Source organism: Callithrix jacchus, chromosome 12 (assembly GCF_049354715.1).
Source record: "Callithrix jacchus isolate 240 chromosome 12, calJac240_pri, whole genome shotgun sequence".
In the NCBI taxonomy this organism is placed as follows: domain Eukaryota; kingdom Metazoa; phylum Chordata; class Mammalia; order Primates; family Cebidae; genus Callithrix; species Callithrix jacchus.
Window position 1 is genome coordinate 29,533,907 of NC_133513.1, and position 18,975 is coordinate 29,552,881.

Sequence of the window (18,975 nt, forward strand, 5' to 3'; positions counted from 1 at the left end):
AACAGCCACTCTGTCCAGGGGCTGTTAGCCTCTAAGGGTTGGGGAAAAGCTTAAACATCCTGGGCCAGTCTGAGCCCTCCAGGCCTCTTGATACAGGCCCAGCCTGTGCAGTCATATCAAGTCTCCACTGGACTCTTGGCTGCTGAGGCTTGCGGGAAGATCTGAGCATGGAGCTGCCTGGAGTCTGTGTAGGAGGCAAACCCATGAATCCTTGAAGCCAAAGCAAAGAAAACAGGAATTATAGGTCAAGGGGTTGAAGACCTTTGAGAGCTGAAATCTGGTCACACCTGAAGTCATTAAAATCACTGAAGTGTTTAGATACACAGCCCAATACATTCTCTTATTTAAACACAAGGAGTACTATTCACCAGCCACTGAGCAGTCCTTCACGCACACTATAGACAGAAAGGTAAGTCTTGAAGTCTGTTAGAATAACCAACAGTTTATTAAAAGCCAGCCTGGGGCTCTGTGCAGCCCCACAGCTGAGAGGGGCTCCCATGACTGCCCCCAGGCCCAGGAGCAGCCCCTTCCAAGGTCCTTCCCTTGTTTCCCCGCCCCAGCCCTGATCCCAATTAAAAAAAAAAGATAAAGGACAAGACGGCACAGGACGTCAGACAGCAACAGGGGAATGGGGAGACCCAGGCATCCTGACCCCAAGACCCCATCCTGATCCTTCTTGCCAGTAAGGCGGCCTCTCATTCTCCCCGCCTCAGGCCCTAGACCTGCTCTGCCCTACGGCAGGTCTGAGGGCCCCACTGTGAGGGTAGTATAGTTCTCAGAATATAATATATCTAGACCCACCCTTCCCCTCCCCCAGGGGACTAGATGAATATTTGACACGCACATCTCCCTCCTTTCCCAGGAGGTGGCGGAGGGAGACCCTGGCACCATGGTGGGGAGGCGGGGCTCCCAGGCAACCTTGGGGCACCTATGCCCAAGCTGGCTCTGGGCTGCTGGCCAGCCCCAAGAAGCTCATGAGATGAGGTCTGAGGGGAGTTGGAGCCAACATCCTGTCCCCTACCCTTGCTTGGGCTTCCAGCTCAATGCCCTCCAGGGTTAGGCTCCACCCACCCCTGCCCTGCCCTGCCCTGCCCGTTTAGGAGGGGAGTAGAATGACTCCCTGCTCCTCCCCACTGCACTTCAGGAATAGAAGTGGGAAGAACCATTAAGGATGTGGGAAGCAACACTTGTGCTGCGGCTCAGGGGCCCGGGCACTGCAGCAGCAGGAGGCCCCACGTTCTCACTGCCACTGCCCCCTGAGGCTGCCCGCCGCAGGGGCTGGGGGCTGTTTCTTAGCAGCAGCAGGGCTCCGCCTCGGGGTGTCCCGCTCTGTGTGGGGGGCCCCAGCCAGTTCGGGGGACCTGGGGGAGCTAGTAGAGACGGCTGGCGCCAGGCTGGAGGGGGCATGCCTGGTGGAGGAGGGCCGTGGCTCCAGTGTGCCCCCGAACGGGGAACCGGACGGGAGGGCCAGGCAGGAGCAGGGGGTGGAGCGGGATAGCCCTGGGCAGCAGCCTCGGCAGGGATGCCCCCCAGAGCCATGCTGGAGAAGCCCAGCCTCATGCTTTCAGCATCGAAGGCCTCTATCTCACGGGCCTGCCGCTCCAGCAGACTCCGGATTCGCTCGGAGCGCCCTGTCTGCAGGGCCAGCAGCTCCTCTTCCACCTGGGGCACCCGAAACAAAGGTTAGAGAATTAGGGGTGGGGGGTGGGGGGCAGGAGCCTACCCTCCATCCAGGGTCCTGGAGGCTGGGCCCCTTACCCGCTGCTCCAGCAGTGCCCGCCGCAGCGCGACCCTCTGCTCCAGCTCCCGCAGCTCCCTCTCATGCTGGCTCTCTGTTCGGATCTTAATCTTGCTCTGGTAAGCGTTGAGCAGCTCCAGCTCCTGTTGAAGCTGCTGCCGAAGGGCCTGGAACTCTGCCTCCTGGGTCTCATCAAGCCGCAGCTGGAGGAGACAAAGAACCAGTTGTAGGGATCTCCTCCCCAACCCCCACTATCCTCCCCTGCCCCAGGTAGGCCTGGGCCCTAAGGTTTCAAGAAGCAGCGGTCTCAACATCTATCAGAATGGAAGATGGTCATACCCTGTGGCACAGCAATTACACTGCAGAATCTATCCCCCAGGTATACTTGCACATGTGTTCGAGGTGTTCACGGAAGCGTTGTGATAGCAAAATACTGGAAACAACCTAAATGTCCACCAATAAGGGATGGGTTAAATAAATTATGGTACAGCCATACCATGGAAAATTCTATGCTGTAAAAAAATGAGACAGGTGTACTGACAGGGGGAGATGTCCAAGTAGTAAGTGGAAAAAGGAAGTTAGAGAATAGTGAATGTACAGTGTGATTCCATCTTGTCTAAAATTCATATGTTTTCAAAATGTGCACTGAAAAAACACAAAATACAGTTAATTATTAACAAGTTACCTGTGAGAAGTGGGACTAGGTGAGTTAACAGCCTTAGGTGGGGCATTTCCACTCTCTACTCTCTATGTACATTAGTTTTTTAAAGTGGCCCATTCCAGTGTTAGGTGTGGTATTTTTTTAGAACAGCAACTTTCAAAATCCTCCAGAAGTCTGAGTAAATGGGCTTGCGGGCTACACACTTTAATCTGCACCGTTTACCCATTAAACTAACTCAGGCCCAGGAAAAAATAACAGCCACTCTTTTCCTTCATGGTTCTTGGGAGAATAGGCACATGGCTTTTTCAAGACCTTCAGAAAAAACTGAGAGAAAGAATAAAACCATTGAGGAGAATATGAAATAATCAAATCACTGTGGAGAACACTATCAGAGAAAGAGTATGTGAGTTTCCCAAGTAAAAAAGCCCTAGCTCTGTGCACGCCACACGTCCACTTCACTAAAGCAAAGTACAGAGCCCAGCCTCTACCTCGATCCCTCCCTGGGCCCCAGGCCTCACCGCCTGCGAGCTGAGCATCTCTGAGATGGACTGGTCATATTGCTCGGCCAAGATCGCCAGCTTGCGGGTCTGCTCTTCCTTGAGCCGCTTAAGGAGGCTCTTGTGCTGAGCTTTGGGCGTGGTCTCCAGCAAGTGCGCTCGCAGAGCCTTGTACTGCCGAGTCTGGATCTTACACGTCTCCTGGAACTGCTTCTTGATCTGCAGCTCCTTAGACTATGCAGTGGATGGATCAAGGGGAGATGGGGGCAGGGAGGAGTAGGAAAAGGAGGAGGAGGAACAACCAGGGGAAACGGGGAGAAGAGAGAGAAGAGGAGAGGAGACAGAAGCAGAGACAGGGAGAGGGAGAGAAACAGAAAACATGTTAGACAGAGGGGGTGGGGGGAGCTGTATACAGACAGACATGGAGAGGTGGGATCGTGTTGAGAGAGAGAGATCAGGAAGGTCTCGATGGGCAAGAGATGCAAAGAAGACAAGTTTTCAAGAGCATGTGCACGGAGTTGGGTGGGATACCCACGAGAAAGAACATCAGAGTTACTGGACGGGGAACTGAGGATCTTGGAAGCTCTGACCAGGCAAAGAGGGAGAGATTGTGACCTAGAGACAGAAGCACGTGAGCAAATATGAGAACGTGCACAATAACAAGCAAGAAGAACCAGTCACACAAAACACCTATGAAGAAAGCAACACAACTAAGGACAGACACAGGAAGTCCCAGGTCCAGCACCTCAGGGAGGAAGGCAGGGAAGGAGGAGAAGCACCGAGCTAGAAAGGGTAAGAAGGGGCTGTCCCATTTTGGGCCACAGAAAAGAAGGGGGCAAAGGAGGTGGCCAAAAAGGGCCTGACAAGTTCAACCGGCCAGGAGCTGCCACCCTGACCAGATCCGCATTCCAGCCCGGCCCCTCACACACTCACTCCCACTTCAGGCCCACACCCGATCCTGCTGCCACGGCCCCCATACTCCGCCTGGTTGCCCCCAGCTCAGCACCCCCTACTATGGAGGGCCCCCAACCCACTAGGGTAATGCCTGATGCAGGAGAGCAATTTGGCCCCCAGCAGCCGGGAACCACGGAGGGAACGGGTTGGGAGAAAAGGCAGGGGATGAGGAGACCAAGGGCCTGGAAACTAAGGGCTCTGGAAGGAACCCACAAACAGGGGCTCTGTGGGACCAAGAAGTTCGGTGAAGTTCTACAGGGGCCCAGGTCCCAGAGCCGGTGGCAGTCATGGTACAATGAAGCTATGAAGGCAGAGAGCATGAGGCTGAGGAGAGGGGCTGAGATAACGGAGGTGGGGTGAAGAGGTTATGGAGTCGGGCCAAGGGTCAGCCTGGGGGCATACCAGGGAGGCTAGGCGGCAGGACAAAGCAGACAGAGGCAGCCTGGGCCAAAGGCACAGTTCCGCTCAGATATTTTATTTGTGTTTGTCTTTTTCGTTTTTTTTGGTGGGGGGAAGGGGACAGGTTGGAAGGGAGACAGAAAAACAAAATCAAAGAGGAGAAAAAAAACATGACTCTTCCCACCCTCCGCCACCCCTGGCCCCAGGCCTGAGTCAATGAGGGTGAGGATGGGCACACACAGCGGGAGAACAGCAATAACTTAGGGGAGGAGAGCCAGGAGAGCACAGAGTGACTGCTGGACTCCACGGGGGAGGAGGCTGCCTGTCTAGAGGTCCGAAGGGCTAGGTCTGGGGTGAGGGAGCAAACTGAGGAAGGTGGGTGAAAGGAGAGGACTGGGGACTAGAGAAACTTCACTGGATCATGGGAAATAAAGTGCTCAATGCTCTAGATTTGGGCTGGAGTCAGCTACCTCCAAGGAGGCAAGGCCCGGGACTGGCGGGTGCGGGATCTCCGCCCGGCGAGAGTCCCTGAAAGCGGCTGACAGGAAGCAGGGGGCCCTAGCCGGCGCTGGCTGCGTGGTAGTAGCCGGGGGATTCGGGTGGGCCGTTCACCCCGAAGCAGGCCCCAGCTGGCCAGTGTGTGGATGGCCCACAGAGGCAAGTGGGATGCTAGACCTTGGCTGGCCCGTGCCAGACGCCAGTTCCAGCCCTTGCATAGGGCCCAGACCCTTGCCAACAGGGCTAATGGGTGTTGGGCAGTGCGGTGATTACGCCGCCGGGGCCCAGGGACAGGCAGGCGGCTGCGGAAGCCATCCTTGTTGGTTTTGGGGTAGAGTGCAAACAGACCCCGGTCCCCCACAGCCCCACAGCCCTGTAGGGCCCGGAAGGCCATGGGTGACAGGCGCAGCAAAACCCGCAACCAGAGTCGAGATATGCCCCGGCGCACCCGGGGTCCCTGCTGCCGCACCCACCTGCCCCCCGCTGCTACGGCCACTAGAGGTAGAGCCAGGCCTGGCCAAGCTAGGAGCCAGGCAGCTCCAAGGCCCAGGGGCACACCCATGAGGCCTCGGCGCCAGCTCAGGCCCAGGACAACCCCCAGTGCGGTACCCTGGGCCAGGAGTAGGAAAAGACTCGGGGGCAGGTGCAGAGCTGTACAAAGGAGCAGGTAGGAGGCCCCCAGGCCCACCAGCCCTACCTCAAGGGCCAGCAGCGCTGCCTGCAGGCCACCCCCACCCTGGGCTGCCAGCAATGGGAGCAGCAGCAGCAGCAGGAGGGGCAGGAGGCCGGAGGAGGACCCCACTGCAAAGGAAAGCCCAGCCAGGAGGCCATGGGACAGGAGTCCAGGGAGCTGGCTGGCAGGGCCAGGCCTCAGGTGTGTCGGAGGGGGTTCAGGAGGGATATCTGGGGAAGGACAACCATCTCCAGGATCCCTAGGGGTTCCAATCGGAGCCCCCTCTTCCTCTTCTTCCTCCTCCTCAGGGACTGGAGTCAGTGCTGGGCCCTGGACCCAGCCAAGCTCAAACTCCTCATCCAGACTCCCATCCTCCTTCCCCCACAAGCTCCACGTCCCAGCCTCCTCCTGGCCAACAATGCTCCTCTCCTGAGGTGTCAGGGAGGGCACCCTAAGCTCCTCTATCTCCTCCTCAGGCAGACCCCAAACTTCCTCATCAACCAGGCTCCCATGTTTTTGTGGACTGGAACTAGGGGCTCCTGATTCTTCCCCCAAAATCCTCTGCTGCTCAGGCTCCAAAGTGGACCCTTCCTTTCCCAGAATCCTTCTCTCTGCAACTGCTTCCTCCTCCTTGCCCAGCATTCTTTGGTCCAGGACTGCCTCCTGGCCAGGTGAGCAGGGCTGCTCTTCTATAGGGGTGCCTGTGCTGGGTGGGCCCAGAGCCCCAAGAATGGAGAGCGGGAGGCCCGGGGGACGCTGGCCTGCACGTACTTTGAGGCTCTTGGGCTGCTGGCGAACCTGGGCCGCGTGCTTCTGCCGCAACTCTTGCTCGCGCCGCTTGTTGTACTCCAGCTGGTTGCCCAGCTCCGTTTGGTGCTGCAGCCGGGTGAGCTCAGCCCGCGTGCGCTGCACGGCCTGGAGCTGCCTCAGCTCCAGCTCCCGCGTGGCCTCGTGCTGCCGAAGCAGCAGTGCACACTCCAAATCTTTCTGGGTCTGCTTCTTGTTCAGGTCCTGAGACAGAAGAAACACAGGGCCCGAGGCCCGGTCAGTGTCAAGGAAGTGAGGGGCCAGGGCTCCTTGACAGAGGGGGGCTGAGGACAGCAAGAGATGAGGGTGTGGGGGAGCCAAGCTCTTGTCTAGCATGGGAACAGAGGCCTAAGGAAATTCTGGCAGGGTCTGTTGGGGATGGTAAATAAAAGGGGCACTGAAGCAAAGCTGAACCTTTAACACCACGAGGGCCAAGGAGAAAGAAGACAAGAATGAGGCAAACGGAAAAGGGTGGGTCCCTGGGATCCATGAGCTAGCGGGAGCGGGGGGACTGGGACGCCTACCTCCCGCAGCAGGTCCTGATCCAGGCTGTGCCGAGCCAGCAACATCTTGCGCTTGTACTGGCGACACTGCAGCTCAAAGTACTGGCGCTGCCGCCGCAACAGCCCTGCCTCCTCCTCCGCCTGGCACTGCTGGAGCTGCTCCTTCTGCCGCAGCAGCCACTCGGCCTTCTCTCGCTTGGGCGTGCTGGGGTTCTCCTGGAGCTCCTGGAGAGGGCAGAGGGGAGCAGAGTCAGGGCCCGCTGGGCCCGCCATCCACCCCGCCCCCCCAGCAGCCCTAGCCCACCTCCTTCAGCTGCTCCTTGCGCAGTTTGTAGGTCCGCTTCTGCGCCTCCAGCAAGGCGGCCAGCTCCTTCTTCTGCTGCCCGAGGATATGCTGCTGGAACTTCCGCTCCTCGGCCTGGGCAGCTCGAGCCTCTTTCTCACCAATGGCCTGGTGCCGCCGGGCCAGCTTTTCTGCCTCTGCCCCAAAGCCAGCCCGCTGCGCCTCGAGCTCCCGCTGCAGCCTCGCACTGTGCTCCTCCCGTTCACCTCTCAGCCGCGACTCCAGGGCCAGCAGCTGCTTCTGGTGCTGTCTTCGCATTCGCTTATAGCCGCTCAGCTGCTCCCGCAGCGCAGAGTCCTGCTCATGCTCCTGGATCTGACGGCTGACCTGGGGCAACAGAGAGGGTGAGAGCTGGGGCTCGGCCTGGCCCCCAGTTAATTAACACAGAGGGTCTTCCACAAGGAAGAACATGGGTTTTCAACTCATGGGTTTCATTCTCATTTAGCACCTTTCTCACACACGCCCTCTCTAGCCTGTTTCCTCATCCTGATAATGGCGATATTATCTACTTCACAGGTTGATTTAACCGAATGATAAAAGGTGGCAAGCACAGGGCCTGGCATAAAAGTAGGAACAATGCATACTAATTTGAAACACTGAGTCAGACAGACCTGGGATCAAATCCCAGCTTTGCCACTTATACCAACAATGTGATCTCGAGTAAGTTAACTTCTCAAAGCACCAGTTTCCTCATGTCTTAAACAGGAAAATAATACCTCCTTATACAGGCTGTGGAGTAAGTTTTGAATCTATCTAATAAGTGCTGGCTTCCTTCTTCAGCAAACATGGTGGGTACTAAGCTGGGATGGGGCCACATTGATGCCGGAATAACAAGAACACTGGGCTTGGACACCCTCACCAAAAGTCTGATCTCAGATTTCATTCTCAAATGACTCTGTCAGTGGCTCTCAAACTAGTCCTGGCAGCCAAGCCCCTGGCAGTCCAGACCTCTGCACAGTACTGCAGAGCACCACAGGATCTGAAGAGTTGCTGGAACACAACCAGCCCCAAGCAGAGGCTTTAAGAACATACTAGACTGCATCAGTGGCCTCTAAAGGGATCGTTGATACTCAAATGCAGCTGAGCAGGAATGTGATCTAAAAGCTTATTAAAAACATGGACGAAAAGCTATGTTTTATGAAAAGCCTAACCACTTTTCCCTGTGAATTGAGAAAAAGATTGCCATGAGTTGATTTTCGGAGGGGACTAAGGGCCTGCTTACAGGAGCAGAGAGCCACCAAAGGCACTGGGGAAAGTGGCTCCTCTGAGCCACAGGTGCCTCACTTCTCCAATGGGATCCTATTCTCCCGGTCCCCAAGGAGCTGGGAGGGTTAACACAGGCCTGTGTGTGAGCCTGAGAGCTAACTGCTGGTACGAGACAGACACCTGAACACCACCCTGCCCTTTGGGGCACAGAATCCAGCAAACCTAACATGCTGCTGTTCGGGACCACCCAAGCACAGGGCATCCCCAGCACAGGGCTTCCCCAGGACAGGGCACCCCCAGCACAGGGCTGTGAAGCACCTGACTCACCAGAGGAGCCTGGGAAGGCAGCCCACGAGATGTCAGTTAAGTCAGGCCATGAAAATGGAATAAGAGTTTGTCAAGCTAGAAACACCCAGAGTGGGCCATGTGACCAAAACAGTCCGCTGGGAGGAGGGAGGTAGGAGGGTTAAGGGGAGCAGGCAGGAGCCAGCAACAGAAAGTGAGGATAGAATCCGGACTCAATCATGGGCCACTGGGAGGAAATAATTTCTAGACTTAAAAAACGGACAGTGAGCAGGCCGAGTGAGGATGGCGGCACTCACCAGGGAGGCAGTTCGGATGGTGGCAAAGTGGTCCCGGTTGCGGCAGTAGGCCCGGCGGCGAGCAGAAGAGGTGGTGGAAGTGGGAGCTGGGGCTGCAGGCGGCTGGATAGGGCTGGGGGTTATCTCTGGCTGGTAGGGGTCATCATACAGGTTGTCAGAGCCCTAGAGGGAGGCAGAAGGACCACCCAAGGCTCAGAGGACACTGAGCCCAAAGACAGCTACCTGAGGAGAGCCACTCAGACACAGAGGAGGAGTGCTGAGCTTAGGGAGGGAGGGTGAGGACCCAGGTGGTTCTAGACCAGGAGGCTTGGGCCCCCAAGCGTGAGCTGCATACCGGCAGCCGGTGGATAATGGAGCTATGAGAGGTGACTGTGTGCTCTCCCTCCTGCATCATGGCCATTTCCCGGGCTTCAGGGCCTTCCTCTTCCTCCTCCTCTTCCTCTTCCTCCTCCTCCTCTTCCTCGTTGTCTGAGGCATCTGCTAGGCTGTTGACAGAGCTGCTCTGGCTGGAGGCGCTGATGGACATGCTGGGCACTGAGTGGCTACTCTCGAGACTGGTCAGGGTCCCGGCTCGGTGCATGTAGGGCTCGGCCTCCTGAGAACAGGGCGTACATAGGCTGCTGGGCAGGGAAGGGGAAGCCCTGGGGTGTATGCATGGAGGGAGCACAGGGAGATGGTGGTGTGAGTAGGGCTGAGGAAAGGGCCAAAAAGCTGCAGGTGGCAGGGACACAGGGGGGATAAAGAGGGGTGTCAGGGCAAGCTGGGTTACCTCTTCCTCCTCTGGGGCCTCGGCACCAGGGCCATTGGGTGCCTCTTGGAACAGGATCTTCTTCATCTTGCGGTACTGCAGATTGTCCAGCTCCCGTACAGCATCCTTGGTTCTCTGGATCAGGTCCATGATGACTGTGGGTGGCCGCTCCCGGAGCACAAAGCGGTGCTGGGGGAAGAGGACGCTGAGGCCTGCTGCCAACTACCCTCCCGCCCTCCATAACCCACAGCCCTTGGCATTCCCTCTGGCCTGAGGCATTCTTCTGGGGCCCACACCCACCATGGGTTGATGCTGGCCTTATCCCAAGCCTTTCTCCCACAACAATTTTCTGCACCACCCAGTACCTACTCCCTAGACAGATTCTTGTACCTCCAGGCATGGATGACAGACAGAACAGTCAGGAGATCTGGATTCTCATCCAGCTCTTCTATTAAAGGGCTATGTAACCTTGGACATGTGATGGACACGGGCTACATACAGTATCCCACAATTACAAAACAAGTGGGTCCAACTACATAATCTAAAAGTTTCCAACTAGGGCTCCTTAAGCCCTCATGGGTCTGTGAAGGGAATGGGGCCCCTCTATTTTTGACAATTCAAAAAACACCTAAGGGAAATCATACATTTACCCATGATAAGGCTACACAGGCTTTTGGCTTGCATTACATCAGATCAGTGGGGCAACCCTGGTTATCGCACGCTGACCAGAAGCTCTGGCTGGTAATTATATACATCTTTGATTAATAAAAGATGGGAAAACAGATTATTACTTAATAAATTAAGGCAGTCTGGTAGACACAATCTTTTAAAACACAGAGTCCACTGGGCATTGGGGATGGGGTGGGAATTCTTCAATGAAGCTCTTGACGGAGGAGGAACGGGGAACCACTAATTTCCCTCGGAGTTCTTGAGGCTCCAACAAGCTACAGTTCCAGGAGAATGCTAGGCTAGCAGGCCCTCACCTTCAGGAGAACCTCTGAGGTTGGTCTGTCTTGAGGGATTTTCTGAAGACAGGAGTCGACAAAATTCCGGAAGTACTCAGACCTGAAAGTCACAGGAGGGTTGGGAGAGGAGTGGGGAAAGCATGAGCCAGGCAGCCGTACCCCATGGCCTCACCTCTGGTCCCAGGAATCTGTCCTCACCAGTGTCCTGACTGGAGTACGGGGGATTCATTCTGTGCAATGTGGTATAAGGCACTCATCGCATTCATGTTAAACAGTGGTGGTTTCCGTTCAGCTACAGAGAAAGGTGAAGGGGAAGAAGGTGAGAGGGGGTGGGGAAGGGGGTTAGAGGACAATGGAATGGAATTGAGATGACTTGGGTTCAAACCCCAGCTCCTTGACTGCCTTGCCACATGACCTTGAGAAGTTCCCATCATCTTGCTATGTCTCAATTAATTTCTTCCTCTGTAAAATACAACACCCATCCTCCGCTGCACATGGGTAGAATAGGGGTCAAAGAAAATAACATATACAAAAGCGCTAACAAGACAGAAGGACGGCAACTCATTTATCACCCCAAGTAATACTTCTTAGGTGCCAAAGGGAGCAAGCAGATAACTTGTTAATTGCTTTGGGGAAGATAAAATCAAGAATTAGGCCCTGCCCTCAAGGAACTTCCAGTCTAAAAGATAAGATTAAATAGGACTGAAAAAATAACATCAAAGTACTAACTGGTAAAAGAGGGAGACAGGTAAGTGGCTGGGAAGTTGAGAGTTTGCAGTGGGCCTTCAAGCTAGTAGATCTTCAGGGAATTCAGGGAAGGGCTTTGTAAAAAGGACCTGAGATTAGAAACTGCAAGCTAAGAGTCCCTAAGAATCCCTTGTAGCGCAGAAAAAGTCATGTTGTTTTGGCCTAAATGATGATTTTAAAAATTAACTGCCCATAGTAATAATCAAATAATATAAGTTTCCAGTTTCTCCTTAAGAATTAGATCTGGTGAAATGGAGTCTACATTACTGCATAACAAAGGTCGGGAGCTAAGCACTAGCTGCCCTCTTTCTGCGGAAACAGCAATCTCTAGTTTGCCACAGCCTCCTCCACACTGCTTCCCTGATACTGACTGAGTATGAGCTGACATTTTTCATCAGACTTGTGCTGTTTTTCAACAGTAGAGTAATATTTTTCCGTATCCCCATCTCTTCCAAAAACTAGATATAAAATGGACAGATTTTCTTATACTTGGGTCTGTTTCTTACATTTTCATCAACTGTCTGGGCCTGGCCTCAAATGGTAAATGCAGACTGTGGAGATGGAGGAAAACGGCTCAAACGGCTCATCCAAATCTCTGACCTCGGGCAGGGGACCCAATATGAACCAAAGCAAGGAAGTGGAAAAGTTCATGACACACTCAGAGGTGGAGCCCATGAAGGAAACGGCCAGCATTTAGGAAGCAGAGCCTCTAGGTTGGTGCAAGGAATGATAGAGATGGCTTCAGTCTTGAAGGCAACAGAGGGCACTGATGGCTCCGAACAGGGAGTGAAACAACAGCACTGAACTTAGGCAGACCTCTCTGGCATCAGTATTTAAGACACACTGGAAGGGAGGAGAGACTAGAGAGACCACTGCAGGAGGCTGTTAATAAGAGAAACTGCCAGCAACTCTTTCTTAGGCAACTATTTTGTGCCTGGCATTGTGCTGGAAGCCTTATAAAGGTTACCGACCTCACTACAGAACTGTTTCAATAGTGCTGATGAGAACCCTAGCATGGCTTCAGGGCCTTAAGAACTCACTTGGGCCTAACTCTCTGGCCTTATTCCTCACTATTCTCTACATGACATGCTATGTTCCAAACAACTGACGCTAGTCCCAGTTCCCCAGGCCTGCTCTTACCTCTAGGCTTCTCACATGCTGTTCTCCCTGCCTAGAAAGCTCTTTCCTACATCCTTCACACAGCTCTTATTTATCCTGTGGGTCAGCTTCAACATTCCACTACAAGGAGGCCTTCTTCAGCCCCTAAACTAGGTCAAGTCTCTTATTTTACATTTGAACCACTTCCGTAACTTCTCCACTCAGTTTTCATTACACTGAAAGAAAATATGCCTGCCTGGTTTCCCTAACTCAAATGTAAGTTCCATGAGGGCAGGATTCTCATTCACCGCTATCCCTCCAGAATCACAGTCCATGGCACATGGTGAGCGAACTCAGAAAAGATTTAGAACTAGGGTAGTGGACAGGAAAAGATGAATGCTACAAAATATCTAGGCCTAAGAACTGGCAGAATTTGACAGCTGCCTATATTGGGGCTCCAGGGTAGAGTCACAACAGACAGGAAGTTGGAGGCCTGGGATCCCATCCCTAGGAGAATGGGGTAGTCTGGGAAGTAAAAGAAAAGAGTGAAAAAGAGGATGAAGGAGGAGAGAGGAGGATGTTCTTACCCAGCTCGATGCAGGTTATCCCCAAGGACCAGACGTCTACTTTGCCATCATACTGCCCCTCATCCATGGCCAGGATCACCTCGGGTGCCATCCTGGGAGAATGGTCAGGAGAGAGAGATGAATCAACCCACTGAGACCTTATCATGCCTACTCCCAATATCCTGGGAGCTCTCTCCACTCACCACCACTCTCTCACTCACCAGTATGGGGTGCCCACGAAGGAATTGGCAGGTGCCATGATGGACGCAGAGCCAAAGTCCCCCAGCTTCACTAACCCTGGCTCTGACAGCAGGATGTTTCCAGCCTTCACATCCCTGTCAGAGGCAAAGTACAGGGATGAGACATATGTCTCAGGAAGCTAGACAGGGGCTTTGGCCAGAGCTTCCAGGAGGACTACAGCCCAGCTAAGTGACAGGTGATGCAGATAGTACTTCCCTCCCAGGCATCGCCGGTGCTGCTCATACCTATGAATCATGTTGTGGGAGTGCAGATACGCCAGGCCCTGCAGCGCCCCGTGGGTCACAGCCGCAATCTCCACCTCCTGAAGGGGTTTCTTGTGCACTGGAAAGTGAGGGAAGAACTTCAATTTGAGGGAGCGCAAGTATGGGACTGGAATAAGCTCCCCTTAACCATTCCCCTATGGCTCTTCTGTTCTTCTCCCTTCTCCACTTATTGGCCAATGAGTCACTTACCTTCTAAAAGGTCAGAAGCTGAGCCCAGGCAATACTCCATCACCAGCTAAGGAAGAGACAAGAGTCAGAGATCAGAATCTCCTGTGTAGAGACTCAAAACAGAGTTTCCTTGACTATCCTGCACTCAAGCTATGTCCATGAACAAGACAAGGAGGAAGGACAACTGGTGACAATGAGGGGGTGGTGGGAGAGTTCCTGGAGTCCAGGCCTAAGACATTCACCACCATCCATTTGAATCCCTTCAAACTCCCATTCAATCTCCACCTCCTCCAGCCGACAGTGCCCTGTCCCATCAGCTAATAGCTGATGTCACTCTGAGCCAGGCTTTTGCTCAGAGGGTATGTCTGAGGACTAAAGTGCTCAAAAGAAACTTCCTCCTTCCCAAGATCCCACAACAGCACCATGAACAGGGCCCATCTAAAAGACCTGACCAGGATAAGGACAGGCATGAATAGGGGTAAAGATCAGGCCAGAGTCTGGCACCAGCTCACCCAAGCCGTGTGCTCTCTCAGGTAACAGCCCCGGTACTGAATAGTGTTGGGATGCCGGAGCTTCTGTAAGAACCGCACCTCCTTGATGATGTCTTGCCATTTCTAGGGAGTCAGGGTAGGTGGAGGTTACCTAGCCTGCATCTTGAGACAGCTCCCTGCCCCCAACCTAGCTGTATTGCACCTGGCCCACCTCATTGGACTGCTTCCCACTGTAAGACATCTTCTTGATGGCCACCACTTCACTATTCCGGACATCCCGGGCCTAGAAGACCAGACCAGAAGGTGTTGAAGGCCCCAGTGACAGCTGGGCATGGGAAGACTCACAGGCCCAAAAGGAGAGGGCAGGAAAGGCCAGTATGATGGAGTGGTGTGCAAGGGCTGTTGAGAGGTCCACAGGGGTAGGAAGAGTCCCCATCCCTATTACACCCTCTCCAGGACCCAACTTACAAAGTATACGGCTCCAAAGCTGCCATGGCCAATTTCCCGGAGGTCAGAGAAGAGCTTTTCTGGGTCATCCTTGAAGAAGAGCTCAGCGACATCAGGGTCCTTCAGGCTCCCGGCCCGGCCCCCAGCTGGCATGGTGGCCCCTGGGGGCCCTGAGAGTGGGGCCTGGCCTGGGGAATGGAAATAGGACCTTTAGAGCAAAGATCAGGCCTTTAGGGAGAGGAAGGGACCCATCAAGTTTCTGCCATCTCCTCCCCTCATTCCCTGATGAGGGGGAGGCACTGCTGAGGAAGGGGAGGGGGAGATTAGGAACAACATCAAAGCTCCGAAAAATGAAGTTGCCCGGGCAACCAGATCATGCGGGCTGGGTCCCTGGAGTCCCTAAAACTGCTAGGAAGATTCCGGGAGGCTAAGCATCCTCACCACCAGCTTCAGCGCTCAACAAGTTCCCATTTCCCTACAACCCCTGTATCTCCCCTCAAGGATAAAACATTCTGCCTCCCAGGCAGCACTCCAGAGCCCCAAGTGTCCTGTCCCACAAGTCCCATACCCCAACTGTTTCCAGGCACCTTCCTGTTCCCCTTGGCGCTGAGGCCCCCTCCTCCCTCAACCTCTCACACCCTGGAAGAGAACAGGAAATGGCCAGGCCGGAGGCGGTGGAAATCCGGCCATTGTTAGAAGTGGGTACCCAGAGGGGCCAGCAGACTCACTCTCAAAAAGGGGAAGGGGGAGATCGAAGATGGGAAGAATAGGGATATAAATGGCATCTGGCTGTGAGGGCCTCTCTGTGGTCTGGGCTACCTTACTTGTCCAGTCCAATTGCATAAACATCACACACAGGTACAGGACATTTGCAGGGTACAAATAACATGTATTAAGCAGGTACAGTAAGCATCTTACATGCATTATCTCTATTCAGTCCTCACCACAACCTTATGAAGCAAATATTATGATTTCCGCTATCTTACAGATGAAGAAACAGGCTCGGTAAGGTTAAGTGCCTTGTCCAAAGCTGGTCCTCCATCAGTATGATTTCAGAGCATCCCTTCAAAACAGGCAGGGCAGAGTCATGATCACCATTTCCCAAGTGAGGTCACTGAGGCACAGAGAAGAAAAAGGACTTCTCCAAGGTCAGAGAATAGGACCTTCTGCTCCCCGGTTAGGCCTGTGTGCCCATTACTCTCTCGGCTGTCACCCCAAGCTCAGCTCCCCTCTCAGAGGAAGCCTGTCCTGACCACTTCAGCCTTTGGGAAGCACTCCTAGGGCACCCAGCCAAACACCTGGAGAAAGTTCCTGCAGGATACCAGAACCTGGACCCTCAAGGAGATTCTAAGACAGGTTCCAGCCTAAGCACTTGTCTGAATTTAGGCACAAAGGAGCCTTCAGCAGAGCTGGACTCCTGGGGCAGAGTTCTAGCTACTTAAAAGCACCTAACGATTTTAGCATGTAATTTATTCTGTCATGCATTGTTTCCTGTTGTGTTATTAATTTTGTCTCCTCAGCCCAACTGGAAGCTGGAGGGCAAGGAGGGAGCCTGACTCTCCAGTGGGCCCCCAGGGTGCAGAGGGCTCAGAATAGCCTGGGAGACTGATTGATAGCTCTCTGCTCAGCCCTCAGCAGCTCCCAGGCTGCTGCTCAAAGCAGGCCCTTTTCTCCCTTCTGCCAGCAACAGTGCCAAGCACCCCTCACCCGCACCATACACCCACACACAAAGGCAGGTGCTCTCAACTTGCCAAAAGAATCTTCCTGACCTCTTTACCAACACAGGGCCCCAAAATGCCAATCTAGGACCCTAGGCCACATGGAAGGGGTGCCACCCACTAGCAAAATATCATGCAGGTCCCCTTCCTCATAATATCAACAAATACTTGAACAATGACCAAGGTCTGTGCTAAATCATAACCACCTTCCAAAACGGGTAATGTTATCTCCATTCTACAGATGAGGATACCCGTATCTATCTGTTCCTAAGCTATACTACCAGTACATCCCATCTGCAATGTACAGCAACAGGGCTTTCAGTAAGTTCCTTCTAGTTCTTGGTCTTCTCTTCAGTGAAATGGATTACAGCCTGGAGCTTTTGTAAGATTTTAATGAGATTTCATACTTAGGAACACCATGCAGACACTCAGCATATGGATTTTTCCTTCCCTGCCTCCAAGGTCCCCACAAAGCTTCAATCTTTTGGGAGCTCATTCCACCCCAAGACTGGCTTGAGCGGTTCAAAGATGCACTAGTGCTACCATTTGTCAAGAGAGAGCCCTCTCAGGAATCCAGGCCAAACTCTGGGATCTGGGTAAAGATGAAGGTCACAGTGGATAGAAAACTCCATGAGGCAGAGGCAAAAGCCAGACAGAGCCTCCCATCAGAAAAAGCTTCTGAGTAGAGCCTGCTTGGAAAGGAAGCTTATCTCATTCTCATTCTTAAATCTCGCCCCAACCTGGTCTCCTAGGGACCCCTAGGCTGAGCCCAAACTCAGAGGAAAAGAGATGGCAAGAACCAGGCATGCATCAGGGAAAGATGTGACTGAGGACCTGAGTTCAAATTCTGGTTCTGCCACTGTGTAACCTTGGGCAACCTCTCTGGGCCTCAATGTTCTCAACTGTAAAATGGGAAGATGCCAATAAACGAGACCCACAGGGTGAATGAGGGGGATGTCACAAGAGAGAATGGCTATCAAAGCACTTTGTAAAAACATCATCACAGCAAGAGGTTGGAAGGTAACTGCAATTAAGGGGAAACATTGCCATGCACCTCAAAACACACACGTATACACATAAACACACACTTCCTTGCAAGGACAAGAAATCCAACCAGAACAGGCCTGAAAAGCAGATAAGCAGACCCACCATGGGAATCAGAGGTATGGGAATTAACACCGCAGAGCAGTCAGGAGAAAGGGGCATATCAGGGAGGAGGTGGCTGTGAGGGGCAAAGTGAAGGGAAGAAGACTGAAGTGCAAATCCATCTGATTAGCTGAAGCACCCTAGGGTGTGAACCCCGGTGACATCAGAGACCCTGTCACCTGAGGTCCCCCACCAACCAGACACAATGAAGGGAAGAGGAAGGGGAAGAGGGAGGCAACAGAAGGCAAGGCTGGCCAGAGGCTGACCACTGGCTCAGCTGGGCTTCCCCATCCTGAGGAGAGGGCCTACCCAAGCCCAGCTTCTCAGAAAGGCGCACCCTTTCTTCTCAGAGCTAGACACAGGGACCCGCGCCCCTGCACCCGTGTCTCACCTGGTAGGGGTCACTATGGTGCCCCAGCGCCTCCGCTTCCGCCTGGGGTCCTCCAGCGGCTCTGCCAAGCAGGGAGAGGGGCAAGGAGACCTTCCCCCTTGCCACCTCTTCCTCAGCTTTCGCCCTTCCTGAGGGGCGGGCCCGGGAAGCCTCCCCTGGAGGGGAGGGGGTGACAACCTGATCTGACCTCGCGGTCCAGTCCTCCCCCTCCTCGAGGGCGACAGTTGCCGAATTCCGGATTTCTGATTGTGGGGTGTGAACCCCGAATATTTGAACGGGAGGGAGACCGAGTCTGATATTTGAATGCCTGGGGAATGAACCCCGGATACTGGTGCACGAAAGGGCCTGAACCCGATATTTGAAATTCAATGAAACAGAGACCCAGGTTTAGAGAGGTTGGGACTCGAGTCCCGGATATCTGAACTATGAGGACTGATACCCGGGTATTTGAGAAGCGAGGGACAAAGCCCGGAAATTTGGGACCCAGGGGCCTGAGCCCTAGGTCTTCGGCCACCGACTGGGGGCCCACCCCGAGGATGTACGGCCGCACGGCCCCTCTCACGCCGGGGTCCAAGGGTGACAGCCCCACTCCCGGCCCGGTCTCCTCCCTCTCCCTTCTCTCTTCCGAGAATAGCTGGAAGATTGTAGCTAAGGCGCTGCTGACGGTCCCCGCGCCCTCTCTGCCTCCCCTCCTCTCCGTCTCAGCCTCTCTCCGCACCACAGCCCCGATCTTGTCCCGGTCTCCCTCTCCCTCTTCCTCCCAATTCCAAGATGGAGACCGGGCGGGAGCGCGCAGGCGCGGTAGGGACGCCGGGCCAAAGGGGGCGGGGCCGCAGAGGACTCAGCCCCGCCCTCTCTCCTCACTGCCGCGGCCCGGGAGACCGGCAGCCGCCGAACCCGAGTGCGCGCGCGCCCCGCCACGCGGACCCCGGGCCGGAGGAGGCGGGGAGAAGGGCTAGGCTTGCAAGGGGAGGAGCCCAGCACTCCGTCCCAAGACTGGCGGTGGAAAGAGCTGCGGCGCATGCGCCCGCCCCGCCTTCGCGCTTAGCCTGAGCTTGTTGCTAGGGGAAGCTTTGAGGGGGCGC

At 54.4% G+C, this 18,975-nt stretch overlaps 2 protein-coding genes across 4 annotated transcripts; both read right to left on the minus strand.

Moving 5' to 3' along the window:
• Positions 1-422: 422 nt before the first annotated feature.
• Positions 423-18,663, minus strand: TAOK2 (TAO kinase 2). 3 transcript variants are annotated; one of them, XR_013524770.1, is made up of 20 exons: positions 17,891-18,663; positions 14,657-14,823; positions 14,400-14,471; positions 14,210-14,311; positions 13,719-13,764; positions 13,491-13,587; positions 13,227-13,340; positions 13,027-13,118; positions 10,793-10,886; positions 10,613-10,694; positions 9,651-9,818; positions 9,216-9,476; positions 8,882-9,043; positions 7,035-7,400; positions 6,752-6,955; positions 6,192-6,431; positions 2,918-3,130; positions 2,078-2,182; positions 1,759-1,941; positions 423-1,662 (listed from the first exon to the last, which is right to left on the minus strand). XR_013524770.1 is itself a non-coding variant. In XM_009009406.5 (19 exons), the coding sequence occupies exons 2-19, from the start codon at positions 14,786-14,788 to the stop codon at positions 1,141-1,143; spliced, it is 3,150 nt and encodes a 1,049-aa protein (XP_009007654.2). In that variant the 5' UTR covers positions 14,789-14,823; positions 17,891-18,663; the 3' UTR covers positions 423-1,140. The 3 variants fall into 3 exon arrangements, 2 of the variants coding, with proteins under 2 accessions (XP_009007654.2, XP_002756091.3); XM_009009406.5 differs by lacking the exon at positions 2,078-2,182; XM_002756045.7 differs by lacking the exons at positions 423-1,662; positions 1,759-1,941; positions 2,078-2,182; positions 2,918-3,130 and having other exon boundaries at positions 4,310-6,431.
• On the minus strand, positions 17,904-18,913 carry LOC108587803 (uncharacterized). Its single transcript, XM_035266280.2, is given in 3 exon segments — positions 17,904-18,472; positions 18,475-18,524; positions 18,609-18,913. Coding segments are annotated over 3 exon segments (924 nt in total).
• Positions 18,914-18,975: the final 62 nt, after the last annotated feature.